The sequence below is a fragment of the Mitosporidium daphniae genome (assembly GCF_000760515.2).
Source record: "Mitosporidium daphniae strain UGP3 chromosome Unknown contig-2, whole genome shotgun sequence".
NCBI classification, from domain to species: domain Eukaryota; kingdom Fungi; phylum Microsporidia; genus Mitosporidium; species Mitosporidium daphniae.
The window spans coordinates 67,595-85,259 of NW_013546511.1; the positions used below are offsets into that span (position 1 = coordinate 67,595).

General features: G+C 44.5%; 9 protein-coding genes across 9 annotated transcripts; 5 read left to right on the plus strand and 4 right to left on the minus strand.

The window, feature by feature from the left end:
* Positions 1-21: 21 nt before the first annotated feature.
* Positions 22-2,274, plus strand: DI09_2p370 (uncharacterized protein; the record flags this gene model as incomplete). The annotated part of the gene is made up of 5 exons (XM_013382633.1): positions 22-444; positions 498-686; positions 733-1,144; positions 1,310-1,593; positions 1,675-2,274. 5 exons carry the CDS (start codon positions 22-24, stop codon positions 2,272-2,274), a joined length of 1,908 nt encoding a protein of 635 aa, XP_013238087.1.
* Positions 2,275-2,772: 498 nt separating this feature from the next.
* DI09_2p380 (uncharacterized protein) lies at positions 2,773-4,457 on the plus strand (the record flags this gene model as incomplete). The annotated part of the gene is made up of 4 exons (XM_013382634.1): positions 2,773-3,114; positions 3,459-3,683; positions 3,793-4,250; positions 4,295-4,457. 4 exons carry the CDS (start codon positions 2,773-2,775, stop codon positions 4,455-4,457), a joined length of 1,188 nt encoding a protein of 395 aa, XP_013238088.1.
* A 342-nt stretch (positions 4,458-4,799) lies between these two features.
* Positions 4,800-5,812, plus strand: DI09_2p390 (uncharacterized protein; the record flags this gene model as incomplete). The annotated part of the gene is made up of 2 exons (XM_013382635.1): positions 4,800-4,909; positions 5,131-5,812. The coding sequence occupies 2 exons, from the start codon at positions 4,800-4,802 to the stop codon at positions 5,810-5,812; spliced, it is 792 nt and encodes a 263-aa protein (XP_013238089.1).
* A 40-nt stretch (positions 5,813-5,852) lies between these two features.
* On the minus strand, positions 5,853-7,232 carry DI09_2p400 (uncharacterized protein; the record flags this gene model as incomplete). The annotated part of the gene is made up of 2 exons (XM_013382636.1): positions 5,853-6,706; positions 6,749-7,232. 2 exons carry the CDS (start codon positions 7,230-7,232, stop codon positions 5,853-5,855), a joined length of 1,338 nt encoding a protein of 445 aa, XP_013238090.1.
* A 186-nt stretch (positions 7,233-7,418) lies between these two features.
* Positions 7,419-8,886, minus strand: DI09_2p410 (ATP-dependent RNA helicase Uap56; the record flags this gene model as incomplete). The annotated part of the gene is made up of 3 exons (XM_013382637.1): positions 7,419-7,970; positions 8,060-8,595; positions 8,652-8,886. 3 exons carry the CDS (start codon positions 8,884-8,886, stop codon positions 7,419-7,421), a joined length of 1,323 nt encoding a protein of 440 aa, XP_013238091.1.
* Positions 8,887-9,338: 452 nt separating this feature from the next.
* On the minus strand, positions 9,339-11,331 carry DI09_2p420 (ATP-dependent Clp protease ATP-binding subunit ClpX; the record flags this gene model as incomplete). The annotated part of the gene is made up of 7 exons (XM_013382638.1): positions 9,339-9,548; positions 9,729-9,812; positions 9,839-9,985; positions 10,017-10,265; positions 10,294-10,590; positions 10,616-10,912; positions 10,945-11,331. The coding sequence occupies 7 exons, from the start codon at positions 11,329-11,331 to the stop codon at positions 9,339-9,341; spliced, it is 1,671 nt and encodes a 556-aa protein (XP_013238092.1).
* A 622-nt stretch (positions 11,332-11,953) lies between these two features.
* On the plus strand, positions 11,954-12,817 carry DI09_2p430 (mannose-6-phosphate isomerase; the record flags this gene model as incomplete). The annotated part of the gene is made up of 2 exons (XM_013382639.1): positions 11,954-12,062; positions 12,087-12,817. 2 exons carry the CDS (start codon positions 11,954-11,956, stop codon positions 12,815-12,817), a joined length of 840 nt encoding a protein of 279 aa, XP_013238093.1.
* A 39-nt stretch (positions 12,818-12,856) lies between these two features.
* DI09_2p440 (uncharacterized protein) lies at positions 12,857-13,606 on the minus strand (the record flags this gene model as incomplete). Its single annotated transcript, XM_013382640.1, has 1 exon — positions 12,857-13,606. One exon carries the CDS (start codon positions 13,604-13,606, stop codon positions 12,857-12,859), a length of 750 nt encoding a protein of 249 aa, XP_013238094.1.
* A 196-nt stretch (positions 13,607-13,802) lies between these two features.
* On the plus strand, positions 13,803-17,152 carry DI09_2p450 (Sey1-like protein; the record flags this gene model as incomplete). The annotated part of the gene is made up of 10 exons (XM_013382641.1): positions 13,803-14,293; positions 14,324-14,436; positions 14,462-14,514; positions 14,537-14,832; positions 14,868-15,306; positions 15,338-15,607; positions 15,638-15,728; positions 15,762-16,326; positions 16,358-16,535; positions 16,562-17,152. The coding sequence occupies 10 exons, from the start codon at positions 13,803-13,805 to the stop codon at positions 17,150-17,152; spliced, it is 3,087 nt and encodes a 1,028-aa protein (XP_013238095.1).
* Between the last annotated feature and the right edge of the window lie 513 nt (positions 17,153-17,665).

A 17,665-nucleotide genomic window follows, 5' to 3' on the forward strand; every position in this document is an offset into this window, starting at 1 on the left:
GCAATTTAATACAATTTTTTAATGACTTTCAATTTGATAGAATATATTTGTGGCCTTGCTTGCAACGACTCTTTTGACGGTGAAAATCTGTACAATAAGCTCGCAAAGCCATTCTATTTGTCCAACACGGCTTCTCTGCAGCCAAAGGACCATCCATCCCCGGTCTCGCTGTCTCTTTCTTCGTATTCTTCTAGGCTGAAAGCCAGAAAGGCTGCATGTGCGGCAATTGCATCACTGTCGTTTCAGGATGTCGAGCCCCTCCATTCGCTTTGGTGCACATATGTATCGAAGCTATTTAGCATCCCGCCATCAAAGCCTAATAGGTCAATCTCAACATCTTGGTTGACACCTGACGATCTGACCAAATCTAGTCGCATGGATCTGCATGGCGCATATGTCACAATCAAAGCATCTAGATGTGCAGCCCAAGTTGGAAAGGCAGGTGTAATTGTACAGGAAACCTCAAAGACAGTTGTTTTGATAACCCCCGCCAATAGAATGATACGGATTCCCAAGGAAGGAACATTGTTCGAATGTGCTCTTCCAATTGCAGGAAAGGAAAGTCTTTATACAATTTTGATTTTTGGAAGCCAAATCGCGCGGGTCAGTGCCGTGGAAAGGGCCGTGAAAAAGTTCAAAAGGAAATAAATAAACACAAGCAAATTGATGCAGATGGCGGCCATTGGGTACGGAGCAATTTTGAATTTTTAAACTTTACATTAAATGACAAAGGGATCAATTTGTATCTTTAATACCCTCTGCGGAAAGGAGTACAATTTGTCGTCTCTTGAAATATGCAACATCTCTTCCGTGGTGGAGCTGAAATTTCTGGTCTCTTCAGACACTACTAGCTGTGAGCTGATTCCACCAGATCATCAAATTCTGATTTTACAAAATGGCTGTCATATTAAAGATTCGGATTTGATAGCAAACAGCCAATTTTTGACTGTTTTCTTATTTGATAAGCGCGTACTTTTACGTGATCAAAAGTCAATTTCAAATGCCAGCCACATTGAGCAGCTGGGCACCACACATAAGCACCACATTCAAATTATTGAAAGTAAATTCCAACTTTTGCTCAAATTTAGTTCCAATGGACCCAGAAGAGCCTCCTTCGATCGACAATGGCATGGCAATTGTAACTGTACGACGCCAAATATTCTTGCCTTTTTAGATGATGAGAAATGCAGTTGAATCGCATTTCAAGACCGCATCCAATCTATTGAGTGAAATGGGCGCAATGGCCAGTGGGCTTGAGGCGGCAAACAGATCGTTGCTTATTTTTATGCGGTACATCTTGCCAATTAAGACACTAGATTCATCAAAGAAAAAAATGTAAATGCAAGCTCCTATTTGGAAACAACAGGATGCAACAAATTGATAATCCGGGAGGCTGTGTTGGCAGAAAAGATTTTACAATTACCCTCCGTGATTGAAGAGAGCCTGTCAAGCTTTCAGCAGATTATAAAGGAAAATTCGGCTGTTTTGTGTGATGCTAAAGAGCAATATGCAAAAGCTGGACCTTCCATGGAAAGCAACAAGATCGTATATGATGACAGCAAAGCCCTTCTCATTGATCTTGTAAAGGCCAAGGTACCCTGTGCTTTGCACAAATTTTAGGATTTCATCCAAAGCCAACTTTTGCAAAATTTGCAATCAATTGTCGAGAAACAGAATGCCATTGCCATTCTGCTGCAAGTTGAGGGGTCCATTTCATCATGTACAAGCATTCAGGAAAAATTGGTTGAGGCCAATGGAGAATACGCGGCAGCACAGTCATTGGCTGTTCCGTCGTCACAGAATGACAAGCCGCTGAATTTATTGAACACATCGCCCCCTAATTCATTAAGCATCACTGAGCTGCTGCAAATAATTCACTCTCTGTCGGACATCAATGAGACGCTGAGCAGGGAAAATAGGGAATTAAAAGGAAACATTGCCCACTTCACATCTAATTTGAAAATCGTCGTTAAAGAGTATGCCCAAAACCTCGATCTAAACATGCAAGACATCGAAAAAATTCTGTCGAAAAGCTCAATTCTCAATGGATCTGTAGGCGAATCTCCAGAAAGCTCAACTGAGACCATTACTCCGGATTCTTTGCTTGTGGCAATCGAAAGCCTTCTTATAAGAAAAAAAACGATGCTTCAAAAGGGCTCTGGAGGCCCCCATTCTTTAAATGCCATCAAAAGCAGGCTGGTTGATATTCTTGAGGGACGGCCCTTGTCTCCCTTTGAAAAAGGTTTTCCCTGCACTTTCATCAATAGACTATGACGGTTCCCTTGCAGAGATTATGGTGCAAATACACCGGCGATTTTCAAGCGAGAAAATATCCTTTTCAAATATCACCATTGGAGACTTGTGTCTTTTTCTTCCAACGAAAAACTCGGCGCACTGGGCATCTTTTAGCATAAACTGTCCAAAATATTTTCTATCTCCTCAGGTGGTCGAGTCTCTCAAGTTGAATCGAAACCAGTAATGTTGGCATTCTGATAATAGAAGATCATGGGTTCTTGGCCGCATCCTTTCGATGACTGAAAACAAGGCCGACGGCTACAATCATGTTGGACTTTTAAATTTTACCATTAGGATACCCTCGAGATAGGGAGCTCATTTGTTCTTGTCGATATAAATGCACTGTACTTGGGATAGCATGATGCCGATGGCGAGACCGATGGTGAGACCGATGCCGATGGCGATGTAAATATGTTTTCCGTATTAAAATGTTGGTTTGCAATAAATTTTGATTTTAGCTTTGGTAATTAAAATTTAATGAATGGGCTATTGTGCCAGTATAATTCATTGGGCGGAGTGCCCACTCCTGACATTCTGAATGTCCTCTCTCCCGCCCTGAAGGCCTATTATTCTGAAAACGCATGGGATTCTATTTTACGGACACACATCCGCTCTCGGATTCAAGACGCCGATATCGCCACCTCATTCCATCAAACCATAGTTCAGCCTTTAGAGCTATGTTTCTCGACCATATCGATGTTCAATGCTGACGAAGCTTTATGTTTTTCCATTCTCGAAGAAACTGTGGAGTTGTGTCCAGCCACGTGTCTGTCCAGCCTTATTGATAGCATCGAGCGGATGTCTCCGACGCTTCAAAAGGTAGGCCTACTTTGCTATTTTTAGGGCCTGGTCCCTGGAAAAGGCAAAGCTCTGATTGCGCTTCGGATTTGTAACGACCTGATCAAAAGGACACAGCATCACTTGGTCCATTTGCGAGGCCGTGCTTTCCTGCTTGCATGCTCGCTCTTTCCCATCAATGAGCGCTCCGGACTAAACCTGCGTGGGGTTTTTTCCTCCGTCGAAGTGGAAAAAATATCGGCAGAGCTGTCGGATTTTTCTGGATTTGATGCGAGCCTTTCTTTCGGTCTTTTTGTCGTTTATAATATGTAGACCGGCTGGTGAGCACACGCGAGTTTTACCTGTCTGTACTGTCACTGCAAAAGGTGTTTTCTTTGGATTTGCTTGCCGTTTTGCAACTGTATAATGCAGAAGAGGGGAGTCAACATTATAAGCTATGGGTGTCTTTTTTGTCCACCATTGAGACGCTTGTAAAGCAGTGCTCCTCGGACGCTTTGATCGGAAATTTAACATCGCAGTCCGATTCAATGGAGCCTTCATTCAACTATCCATGGCACTATTTGTACTCGCAGGACCTATTTATGCATCAGGTACGATCCATGCTCACTAATGTGACAGATCAAAAATTCAAAATATTTTTGGTTTTCTCTCCTTTTTCAAATGATCGAGTTTTTGGTAGCTCTGTTGAGGCTATTAAAGGACCCATGCGAAGATGTCCCGGAGCAAAAAAAGAAAAAGACCATTGTAAAGGATGAGTCCGCGTTCATATCGATCATAGAGAGGCTTTTTTCAGAAGCATCTTGTTCGCCGTTTTGGTCGATCACAATCGACGAGATACCAATGAGTAGGGCTATTGATTCCTTGAAAGACGACGAGAAGGCTTGGGTGAAATGGAGGGCATCTGGTTCGCATGGAATTCCGAAATACGACAGCGAACTGCAAGTGGAGCCGGTTTCTTCGGATTCGCCTTGCCCCGTTGACCAGCCTAGCTTTGGGTTTGTCAAATGCGACTATTCATTCCTTGGAAGCGAAGCCAGTGGCAAAATGGCAAAGCCAAATTTATCAACGCACCTGTCAATACTAAAGGATGAAGATCCAAGCGATAGAGAAGGTCTTTTCCATGATCCGGTATCGATTACGTTTATGTTCAACTGTAGGTCTTTCTTTGGAAAACGTTGCGACTGCTTATTTTGCACGATAGTTATAGTGGAGGATCAACATACGATTTACTGCTTCAATCGATCGGTTCCAATGCCATTGATGCCGCCTCCGCAACAAGTGAAGAAGTGTCCGATCCAAAGCTGGAAGACGAGTTTCGTGGAAGTGAGGTTGGCATCTTGTATTCCAAAGTCATGAAAATGTAATATGAGTAAATAACCTGCAGCCCATCCTCATTTTGTTGCATAAACCGCTCCCTTGACATGCGGTTGCGCACGCTAAGGGCGGTTCGAACCAGCTGAAAGAATGGGTTGTCATCGGTGTTAATTAATCCCTTTTTAAAAGAGCAATACTTTGAATGGTCACAATCCGCACCACCCTTTGGTGAAAAGGTGTTCTAAAAATCCATCCGTTTACAATGCCCTCCCCCCCATAGGGCTGATACAGGGCCTTCGAGCGAGTTCAGCCGAACGGTGCCAAGTTTGGTCGTTTGGATTTTTAAATTCTTTGTAAAAAAATTGATGGCTGGCATTGCATGTAATGCAAGGATGGAGCCACATCCGGCCTCTACTTCCGAGTTCCATACGCCATTTGAGTTCCAAATAGACGAGAGACAAAATGAAATATCGTCCGACCCTTCTGCAGACACCATATCTAGGTTAGGAATACACTCTTCTCATCCATAAGGAGGCGGAAGAGGCTACCATTTACTGAAAGGGAAGATGCCCTGCTTTGCACACTAGTTGAAGAAAAGTCCAAAGATGGGTTTACGATTTCTGGAAATCTATTGTATGATGAGATAAAATCAAATGTAAGCTACACTTTTTTCCCTCAGTTTCCAGATAGAAGCCTCCAATCGCTAAGAACAAGATACATTAGGATCTTGCGATTTCGAAAGTCTTTACAGGCAACCGAGCAAATAGGGCCCACAGAAGCCTTTGCCCAAGTGGAAAAAGACCATGCACACGATACTTGGAAGCAGATCCAGCAGCTGAGCAATTTGAGTGTTGATTCAGAGCATCTTCAAGAGTTGATGGATGAACTGCACAATGAGCCGCTTCCCGAGTCTGACTCAAATCCAATCCCATGCGCCTTCAATGCAGCGGCCCCACTTGACACGCCTACAACAGGCCTTTGTACTGCCGTTGAGACTGCTTTAAATCCTTCCTCGCATGTGGAACAATTGGCGTCCGAGGAGCCATTAAACCCCCCGATGCACAAAAAGAATATCCTGGATTTATGTGTGGAAGAACTGCGAAATCTGAAGGAGTTCATTTCAACCCATCAAGATGGAACCATCACTTTGCTGTTGGAAACAAAATCAATCATCAATACCCGGGATCCGATTTTCATTTTTTTAGCATACCAGTCGGCCGGCAATATTTTGCTGCTAATTGACCATCTGATGGCGTCTTTTCCATCGAGCTGCAGTTGGTGGACCCCATCTTTTGACTTGGAGTTGATTCGCCAAAACTTGGATGCAATCCCATCTTCCATTTTGCATGGCGACTCTCCATCCTACCTAAGCTCAAGGATGCATTGGCTTGCAAATAAATTGTGAAATCGCCCTTTGCGTCTAAAATTTCCCAAAATCGCAGCTGTTAGCAAATTGGTTTATTTCCAAACTCTGCGTCCACCCAGGCCGATATTTTTAGGGTCCAATCCAAGCCCACATCGGCGATCATGTGAATCGGCATGCTAAATCCCGAATTTCCGGCAAATTTAGGCGGAAGCTCAACCGTCAAGCTGACAATGTTATTTTTGGCATAAAAGTCGGAGGCTGCTCCCGAGGATGCATACATGGCTGCGCTTTGCATCGATTTATAAGCATGGCCCCTCGATGAAAGGATAGTTGCAACCTTTTGATGAGCCTGCTCATTCGGGTGCATGGATGAGGTGTCGTAGCTCCAGGGCCACAAGATCAGTTGCGAAAACGTATGAAAGTCAAAGGCAATCACAATGTTATCAGCCTTGCTCACGAAAAGCTGCTCCAAAGCCTGCGTTTCGATTTCGGAACACGCATGTGGACCGGAATAAACATCAGAAACTGGGTTAGAAGAGTCTCCGGAAACACCCCATTTGCTGTTGAAATTTCGATTGAGATCGACGCCATTTCCATGCTGCGAGCGGTTTTTTCTCCAAAGCCGGTTTTGCGTCCAAGAGTACTCATACCCATCTGGATTGCAGATTGGGATGATTAGAAGCTCGATTTGGCCATCCTCCACCAGCTTGAGCAGAGTGTACATGTCGACCAAAGGATCAGTAGCATTTCCGGCCAATCCTTCAATAATCATTGCTGCAACGTAGTTGACGGTGGCCCCTGTCAGCCATTCTCTGGCATGTAGCAAGCTAAAGGTAACGCCGAAAAATTTACCTTTGAATCCAAATGACGTGTCTAGTTTTGGCGTCGCTTGCAAACGAGTGACGATTGTATATTCGGACAGCAAATACGGTTCTGTTTTCAGATGTGGTTGTGTTGGAGATGTTTTCTATATACTCGACATATCGAGGATACTTGAACGATAGATGTCGGTACCAATCCTTTGTCTCGTGATAAGTTCTGTAGGTCGAGGCCCATTGCAGTTCGGGGTTTCCACGATTGCTTTTTGAAATGATCTAGGAATGTGTAAATCGACCAAGCCAACCTCGAGATTCTTCAAAGCTATTTCAGACCTTTCGTTCTTAAGCACTTTGTTGTAGTCTTGGAGCACAATGGTAATGTTTGCATTGTCTCCGCAAATTGCGTTCATAAAAGACGAAAGATTTCTGTCCATCACGGCATATAGCTCGACATCGGTTTCATGGATCGTCACAAAGTCAGATTGCAAAAGATGCTTTACTGAATCCAATGCGAGCATCCTGCTCTTTTCAATAGATTGCTTGTCAATGCAAATAAGATCGTGGTTCGCATACAATTCCAGACTTACGCCATCAATCAGGAGGCAAAAGATTGCCAACGCTAAAAATACAAGGTGCTTCATTGCCTGGCTGTCCCCAAATTGTGACAAGGCCGCTTCATTGTTTATTTATATGTCGGTGCAAACATCAGTTACAATGCCGAAAAAAAAGCAAAGCAAGTACACATGTAAAGTGCGGGAAAATTTATTTAAACGGCGGCCATGTCCGGTGATTACGAGTTAAATTTAAGCAGTCACTAAAATGAAGGGTTACAAAAGCCAATTACTGTATGAGCTGGTTTCGATTTCGGCTGGAAGTTCTGAAATGTTGACCTCAAATCTCTCCTGGACCTGGTTGAGGATATCTGTATCGGCGGAGGTCGAAACAAAAGAGATCGCGAGGCCTTTGGTGCCAAATCGACCGGCACGGCCAACGCGATGCAAATAAGCATCAACCCCGTCCGGCATGTCGTAGTTGAATACAATGTTGACCCTTTCAATATCAATGCCGCGGCCGAAAATGTCCGTCGCAACCATGATGCGCTTCTCAAAGTTTTTAAACGACTTGTATCTAGCAATGCGTTCATCCTGGGCCATTCCGGAATGAATGCAGATGGACGGGAAATTACACTCCACAAGCAATTTGTTCAGCTCGTTGGCCCTGGCAACGCTTTTGACAAAGATCACCACCTGGTTAAATTCTAAAGAATCCAAAAGATCGTTGAGTTTCCTGTTTTTCTCGTTTTCTTGAAGCTTGACATAGTATTGTTGGAGTCCATGGAACGTCAGTTTAGCTTCGTCATCGATCAGAATTTCCAGGGGCTAATTTCATAATAAGCGAAAATTGGCATACTTTTTGCATAAACTTTTTACAGATCGGCCGAATCTCCTTGGAAAGGGTGGCCGAGAACATGAGAACTTGTTTTTCGCGAGGGGTTTGAACAAAAATGTCCTGAACGTCTTTTCTCATATCTACAGCAATCAGGGACCAAATGCAAACCAATCTGTTCCAATAGCTTATCGCATTCGTCCATCACAAAATGCTTGATTTTTTTGAGCGAAAGTGCGCGCTCTTTAAGCAATGCCAGAATCCTTCCCGGAGTTCCCACCACAATCGAAGGCACTTCCTGCTGCAGCGATTCAGTATTCTGCTTGATCGGAATTCCGCCGTAAAACACGGCAGTCTTGATGGCAGGCAAGTACTTTGTAAAGCGAGCATATTCGTTTCGTATTTGAAAAGCAAGTTCGCGCGTATGGCAAATGACGAGAACAGATGCTTCCTTCTCAATCGGTTCAATCTGTTGAAGAGTTGTAAGAACAAAGACTGCAGTCTTTCCCATACCGCTTTTTGCCTGACATAGAACGTCCATACCCAACACTGCCTGAGGTATACATTCTTGCTGAACTGTAGGAAGGTTTAGTTGAAGCCAAATAGGCGTATAGTTCTCTTTAACAAGAACGAGAGATAGATCAAAGGGGAAAAGATAAATTGGTTACTAATACCTTCTGATGGATGTTCAAAGCCACAATCGTTGATGGCTCTCATAAGCTCTGGTTTCAACAGAAACTCTTTGAAGCCAGTTGAGTGGATACCTGTGTACGAGGAGGTTGACGAAGGAGTGTGCTTCTTAGTTGACTCGCTCTTTTTGGGGGGAACAGCAAGAGAATCGGCCGGTTTTTTCAGTAGTGAAACATCATCCTCCTCATAGTCAATCAAATCGTCTACGTGGTCGGTCATTATTGTGATCGGGATTGATGGATGTTAAACAAAAAAAATTGAAAATGAGAAATTCCGGAGCCTGATTTAACGTTGATTGCATATGCAAACATGATTGGGCAGCTATTTTTTAAATTATTATTTTAACTTTAGTGGCGTGGCATGCCATGCCATGCATGGTGTTTACAATTTAATTCTGCAGCACATGAATACGTTTGATTTGGTTGAGCAATTATTGTTCTATAAGCGCTACCACACAAATAAATGGTACCCGATGTCGTTTGACAGTTTAGGAACAAAGTGATCCACTTCATATTCATTCCAGCGATTTTTTTCTCCTCCCTTGTCCTGTACCAGTGCTTTACGGAGTTTGTTCTTGGAATGTATAGCCCGGCTGTTGCCTTCCTACCGGTCGTGGTATATTCTGTTTACTATATCCTATTGGAACCAGTTGCAGGGGTAAGATATACTTCTTAGTGTAGATCACAATCACCCCCATCCTTGCAACGCTTTGGTACGGCAGTAGATTGACAATTCAGTCCTTTCCAGCGTATTCGTTGCATATTGGGGCGTGTGTATGTGCCATTGGATGGATATTCCAAATACTGGGCCATTGGTTTTTTGAGGACAGAAAGTATCCAGCTTTGTCTGAAAACATAATACAAGCTCTTGCCTTGGCACCTCTTTTTGTATATTTGGAGTTTCTATTTAAAGTTGGATATCGTCCACTTTTGCAGTCAAAAATCAGCACCGCAACGAAGGAGCAATAAACTAAACACTCAAATTTTATGACAGCACGACAGGCTAAAATGTTAAATTTTATGCTGGTATTTTTAAGTTGGGTTTACAAAATTACAATTTACAAAGTTGGGGCCTTTGGCTGCTGGCAAAGGCTGCTCTCCAATTCCACCTCCGAATGCGAGACAAAAATGGCGGGCTTGATCCCCCTTACAACATCTGAATCAATTATTACTTTTGCTACATTGGATTTTGGGATTTCAAACATCACAGGGACAAGGACCTTTTCCAAGATTGATCTTAATCCACGGGCACCGGTGCCCTTTTTATGTGCACTTTCCACGATTTCGTTCAAAGAGTCATCTGTGAAGGTAAGCGACACCTAAAAAAGTAAAGACGATTTTGAAGGTTACATTGTAAAACTTGAAGAGAGAGTCGAATTGCTTGAGCAGAGAATTTCGGGGTCTTTCCAGCGCAATAAGAAGAGACTCTTTGGAGAGGGGCTGTAGCACCGAAAAAATCGGCACACGCCCAATAAATTCGGGAATAAATCCATACTCAATCAAATCCCGTTCTTCAACCAATTCGCCAATAAGATCATATCTGGTTGAGATTGAACCATTAGAGGGCTCGGGGTCAATGTCCTCTTTGAAGCCAAGCCGCTAGTAGCTATAAAAACCGAATGAAAACCTTCAAGTTTGTTCGGTTACTGATTATCTTATCAACCCCTTGAAATGCCCCAGACAGGACAAATAGAATATTTGAGGTGTCTATCACATACGAATCTTTTCCATTTTGGGAGGCCCGCCTGGAATTCTTTTCAGAAACCGTTATAGAAGTTCCTTCAAGCAGCTTCAAAAGGGCCTGCTGAACGCCTTCTCCGCCGACGTCCCTTTGGTTTGAGAATCCTTGTCTCTTGGCAATTTTGTCTATTTCATCTAGAAACACAATTCCGGTCTCCGCCTCTTTTACGTTAAAATTACATTCCTGAAGTAAAAATATCAATCGCTACTTGAAGTAAACGGTAAATCATGCTTTCAACGTCTTCTCCAACATACCCTGCCTGGGTAAACGTGGTCGCATCACAAATGGCGATCGGCACCTTTAGGACCTTTGCAAGGGTTTTGACGAGCAGAGTTTTTCCCGACCCCGAGGGTCCCATAAGAAGAATGTTACTCTTTTCGTATATCAATTCAGGCTTTTTTTCCAGCGACGACGAAATTCTCGCAAAATGATTGCTAACAGCCACGGCCAGTGCCCTTTTTGCAGGCTCTTGGCCAATAACAAACTCGTTCAAAAAGGAGTAAATCTACATTTAAGTCGTGCAACGGCTAGGGTTACTTGTTTTGGAGTCAAATTTGAAACCCTATCTTTGGAGGCCTGCTCCTCTTGCGAAGGCAGGGTTATTTGGCTTAGTAGCGGTCGTTCTGCGGGGCTAGCTGCTTTAAAGGCGAGAGGGTTGTTGCATATTGGACAGTTATCCAAATTGCCGATCAAAGGAAACAGAGCTCTTTTTATTTTGGAAGATTCATTGTAAAACCCCAAGCTATTCTTAGCGGACGAATGCTCGATAAGTGAATTGAGGAAAGAGGGACGGCTCTGCGGTGGATTTAGCAAGGTCTTGCTGGATTTCTTCTTGAATCCCTTGCGTGAGCCGGGAGGCTTTGACGATGATGAAGAAAAAAAGATGGCCCGTGGTCGGCCAAAAAGCATGGATCGACCGAGCATCGAATAGAAGAATTAAAAATCTTGCATCGAAAAAGAAATCAAAGATATTAGCAACGGACCTCTAATTTCACATTTCATATCAGCCAAACCCTAACCCTATCAGTCGCCTTTGATGCAGACGAGATGCTACCTCCATTTTAGCCATTTGTACACATTTGTGCGCATTTTAATCCATTTTTATTACAAATTTGCGTGCATTTTAGCCGATTTTTACACATTGCCCAAAATGTCGAGCCGTCCCGTGGTACTTTCATGCGCCGTTCAAAAATACGCCTGGGGTGTCATTGGCGCGGACAGCAAAGTTGCCGATTTAGCATTTTCTTCCCCGGTTCCCCATTCGGAATCCACTTTAGAGCAAAATGCCCCATATGCAGAGGTATGTGCCAACGTGGTGATTCGGTAGTTTTGGCTGGGCACTCATCCAAACGGACCTTCATTCGCAATTGAGGCTGAGGGCAAGAAATTGCTTTCCGAAAAAATTGGGCATCCCCTCCCTTTCCTGCTCAAATGCCTCTCCGTTCGTACGGCCCTTTCTATCCAAGCGCATCCCAACAGCGAACTTGCCAAGATCCTTCGAGCAAAGAATCCCTCTGCCTACCCAGACGACCAAGCAAAGCCCGAAATGGCCGTTGCAATTAGTGGCAATTTTGAGGCTTTAGTTGGATTCCGACCGATGGAAGATATCGTTCAATTTATTGAACGGATCCCCGTTTTTGCAGAGGAAGTTTTGGGTACTTAGACACGCATACTAATAGGGTTAGGAAAGGAGCTGTCTGAGATGGTTATCTCTGCCAGTGCAAAAGAAGACCGCAAAGGCACATACAAGTCGATGCTTGAGCGAATTATGGGGCTATCTGCAGAAGCCCTCAAGCGGTCGCTTGATGGGCTGATGAAGTTTTTTACGACACAGCGAGATATGCTGCCCCATAAAGAGGTCTTTTTCAAACTATCTCGCGAATTTCCGGGAGACGTTGGCATCTTGTTTGCCTTTTTGTTGAACCATATTGTCCTTAAGGAGGGAGACTGCATCTTCTTAGGAGCCAATGAGCCGCATGCTTATCTTTCTGGATCATGTATCGAATTGATGACATGTAGCGACAATGTGGTGCGGGCTGGACTGACGCCAAAATTCAAGGACGTTCCCACTCTGGTTGAAATGTTGACATACGAGGGCACATCTCCACAAAGGTTCTATGTTCGAAAATGCGTTTCCGACTCGCCATGTACGATCCTATACAGACCTCCTATTGATGACTTTGCCCTTGAAGAGATTTCGGTGTCATCCTCAGAAAGTAGCCATACATTTGATTCCGAGTCGTTGCTTTTGGTTACCGAAGGCCAAGGAATGCTTTTGACCGCGGAAAATGAAAAATATGCCCTATCGGCTGGCTCTTCTTTGTACTTGTTCCCTGAAACACATTTTAGCCTGAAAAACGGGGAACCCTCGCGCCCATTGAAAGTCTTCAGGGCTTTCAAGCCGAAATAAAATTTCAATTGTTTATTTGCTAAAGCCAATGACACGGTGTTAGCGGTTATAGGAGCCGGATTTTGGTGCGCCGTAGCTCGGCATGTCATAGTAATTTTTGTTACCGCCATACCCTTCATCATCATCTTCGCCATTATAGTTGTATGCAGGTGTCTTCGATCCATAGCTGTCGGTGGGAAGCGCAGTCAAACTGGAAGTAGGGCAAGGTTCGGTCATTGTAAGTGTGACCGTATCTGCAGGTAGGGTCTCTGTCAAAGTCAGAGACTGGGTTTCAGTCACAAGAACGCTTTCAGTCGTCGTTGTGGGATAAAAGATCGTTGTCGTATCCAAAAAGGTAGACGTGACAAATTGCGTGGAGGCTATTGTTTCAAAAGAAATCGAGATCAGGGTTTGCGTTTCCGTAGATATCACTGGCGGCACGGTTTCGGTGACAGTCACAGTAGGCATTATGGTCGTCATGGTGGTGAAGATTTGAGGAAAAGTTTGCGTAGCCGTGCCGCTGGGAAACACTGGCGATCCCATGGGGAAAACAGGCGTCATCGAGCTCTCCGTTGGCATGGCAGACGGGAAAACTTGGGTGGGCATCAATGATGGGGAAATGTCGGTGGTTTCAGTAGGCATGGTCGGAATTTCAGAAGAAGTCGGCATCACGCTGGATTGCGGGAAAATAATCTCATTCGAGCAAGTTCGAAGGTCTTTTTTGTTCATGCGACAGCCAGAGCCAGATGGATATGCAAAAAGTGAGTGGAACACGGAGAGTGAAATGATGGCAAATACGGTGAAATACATGATGCAATTTGGATGTTCCTCCGCATCAAAGCCGCGCCTTAAATAGACATCGAAAAGAGCCTTTGATTAATTCATGATAAATGCTGGACAATCAACCGCCAAATAGATTGCCTGCAAGGGCCATTTGGTGGCAGCCGGTGCAAGTTTTGGATTTTAATGTGGCGGAAAATAAAATTTATTTCATACTTTGGTTGCAATGTCCTCCTCGTCGTCATCGTCATCGTCGTTGTACAAACACACCAATACCTACAGCACTTCTGAACAGAAAAAAGACGCATATCAGCAAGATACTTATGCCTCAAAGGCCCCGCTGGGATCTCAGGCATCGACCTCCTCATCTGGGGTGGGATTGAAGGCAGAATTTGCAGACAAGAAACCATCTCCCCATCAGTCTGATTTTTCGAACAAGCCGCAAAATTTTCCATACGATGCTGCAAGATCTTTTTCCAACATTTCGCCGACGTTTTCCGATGCAAAGCCTTCCGACTTTCAGCATTCAAAATTGGCATCATATCCCTCAATGTCATCGACCCCATCGCTTGGGGACAGCGTGTCGACCTCTTCTCTGTTGACGCTTTTGTCAAGGACTACATCTTCATCCTGCTCAATTCCATCCAAAATACCGTCGCCATCGATCAATGCCTCTAGCCCGCTGTTGCAATTAGTCGACGAAAATCAGGCTTTCAAGTAGGGGGGCGTGTATCTGCTTACTTTTAGTAACCATTTGGAGCACCATCTTTGTGATGTTCTGCACTTGTACCCACGCGGAGGAACATCCACTTGTGACTACAAAGTGATTGCTGTCTTTGGCGCTCAAAGCTCCGGGAAAAGTTTATTTGCCAAATTTTCTTTTAGGCACTTTGCTGAATGCGCTTTTTGGCACTGCATTTCCAGTCATGAGGGACGAAGTGCGATCCCAAACGACAAAAGGTTTTCCCGCATCCCTTAGTGCTAGGAATTTGGCTTAGCAAGTCTCAAGGCGCGCCCTTCCTGATTCTTGATGTGGAGGGCACTGATGGCAGAGAAAGAGGCGAAAATCAGGTAGTTACTCTCTTTTTACGCATGCAGGACTTTGAAAGAAAGGCCGCTCTTTTTTCGCTGGCCATAGCTCAGGTGGTCATTATAAACATGTGGGAATATTCCGTCGGGCTCTACAATGCTGCAAACATGGTTCTTTTAAAGACCGTTTTGGAGGTCCATGCACAGTTGTTCCAGAACCAAAAAAGGTACTCCATTGAGCGATATTTGATCACCCCAATAGTTCTGTTCGCACAACTCTGCTGTTTGTCATTCGTGACTTCATTGGGACTACTCCTTTTTCTCAGCTGCAGAACATTATTAAAAATGACCTCGCCTCCATTTGGTCATCTCTATCAAGCAAAAACAAGGAAAGGCACGATTCGTTGGAAGATCACTTCATCATTGCCTTTGCAAATTTGCCTCATAAGGTTCTGAAGCCAGACGACTTTTCCAGACAAATAAAAGACTTGGCCACAAGATTCTACGATGCTGATTCCAGCAACCCAAATTCGGCTCCCATTTTCGCACACATCAACCGCTCTGATAGCTCAATTGTTCCACTGGATGGCTTTGCTGCATATGCTTCTGTAATTTGGGAGCGCGTCAAGACAAACAAGGATCTAGACTTGCCAACGCAGCAACAGCTGCTTGCCCAATTTAGATGTGCTGAGCTGTGCCAAGTACAGATGCAAGATTCCAATTTCATCATAGATTGCCTGGGATCGGCTTGAGACCGCTTTGGCCGGCCTGACGCTGTCAAATGGAGCACTCCATCCTTCTCTTGGAGCATCTCTTGATGCTCTTCTGACATCTGCAGATGCAGAGTTTTTGGGTGCCGCTCAGCGCTACCATCCGGCAACCGTTGAAAGGCAACGAATGGATTTATTGGAAAAGTCCATTGTCACCTTCAGACCAATTGTTACGGAGCAACTACGTACGGCTAGTAGGCGAGCGCTATTGTTATTTGTGGGGGGCGTTGAAGTACTCTTTTGCCATTTGAATTGATCTTAGGCCGGCATGAGAAGCGGAACGCACAAATTTTCTGACATTGTCGCCTCCAATTCATCTTCTGCCGCTTCCTTTTTCGATGAAAAAGCAAACAGTAAGATGCTAATTTAGCTTTCCATCAAAATAGCGGCCATGCCTCAGTCTCTGAATACCGGAAGTGATACACTTCGTCAAATGGGCATTTCTCCAATCGACTGGGGGCTTTCAGATGTGAGAAAAGAACTGCTCGAGTCTATCAATGAGCGCGCTTCATTTTACAAGCGAGAAGAGCTACAAAGAGCGATAACCCTGGTGTCTGATAGCTTTCAAAAGGCTTTAACCCGAAGACTTTCCGGGTTGTTGGATGATGCATCCTCTGGGGCGCTTGAGTCTAGAAAAAAGTCTGCATCAGAAGGGGAGAGAGGCGAAGCTTTGAGTGGTGGCAGTGGTTTGCATTCTTCTTCAGGGGTCTGGGAGGCTCTGTTCCAGCTTTACCCCCGTCTGGTTGGGGATGCACAAACTGCTCTTTCCAACCGGATTTCGGGCATTCTTTCCTCAGACCTGAGCATGGATGATCGTGAAAAGGATAAAAACGCCGCGCAAGCAAAAGAGCTCGGCCAAAAGCTGTATCGCTCTTGCTGGGATCACATGCTAACTCGCCTAAAAGAAGACTTTACCACAACTTCGGTTGTTTTGGCGAGATTAAAAAGAAGGTTTGTGTGCTTATTTTTGACAGCCATTCAGGTTCGATCGCACCTTTAGATACGATGCTAAAGGTGCCCCTAGGCTGTGGACACCCGGCGAAGATGTCAACAAGCCCTACAGTTTGGCAATTGAGCAGACCACTCTTTTGCTGGAAGATTTTTCTGAACTTGTCGGAATTCCGATCGGGGCTTCCTTTGTTCCGTCCTCCCAGACCATGGTAGATGTGCTAATTTTGATCGATAGGATCGTATCCCATTGATGTCTCCAGAGCAAAAAGCCCTGATCAAGGAGTCGTTTTTGAGAGATGCGGAGCTGGCGTTCATCGAGGCAACTAGATCGACCCTTTTGCAGCCAAGGACCCAAATTCCAACGTGGCTTATTGTGCTATTGATTGTTTTGGGCTGGAACGAGTTTATGGCCATACTCGGGTCGCCGTTTTACTTTTTGATAGCGTTGATTTTGGTGGGCATTCTCGTTGTGTATGGATACCTGCCTGCATTTGGGTCTCTCATCCCGACCGCTACTTCAATTTCAAACATCTTGATTTCCAGGGCATTAGAATATATACAGCAATTTGCCGCCCAAGAGCGCCGCCCAGAAGCCGGCCATTCTCAGCGAAGAAGCACATTTTCGCCCTCGTCGTCAGGCTCGTCATTGAGAACACAGGCTTCCCACTTTGACACTCATAAGCCATCTTTTGGCGGCAATCGCAGCTCCCCTCCAAGCTTTTCGCCAGATCTGGCAGCCAATGCTGATTTCCACGACGATCAAGACGATGATGAATACGCTAGTAATGAGCGGACCTCTCTGCTTTCCACAATTTCGAAAAAATAAATCCGATAATTCTCGTGCTTTTCAGGCCTTTATTTATAACAAAAACCTTATGTGGCAAGTCTATGGATAAGGGGATAGAGATCGTTGGCTATGGGTGCTGGCGCAGCACTTAGGAACATCGAAAAGCTATAAAGTAAAATCACGCGCACATTACTTTTCCATGAAAAGATGCGGCAGTTCTTTGTCTGGTTCCGAGGAAAGAAACGGTCTTACTTGAACAAATGTATCGATAATCTAATTGGTAGGGCAAATGTCCGCATTCAATACCTTGTCGGTAAGGTTCGGATATAGCGAGAAAATGGAACACGAAGCGGAATCTTTTGGGAACGAAAACACATTTACCAAAAGGCGACAGATGAGGCGCGCATTGGTGGACCTAAAATGCTCATCTGCCGCCATCAGATTTGTTTGCAAAAATTCAAAAAGAGATGCCGACGAGTTGGGCTTGAATATGATTTTCTTGAAGACATCTCCGTTGAAGGGCGCATTTCGAATGATGTCTAACACTACAGG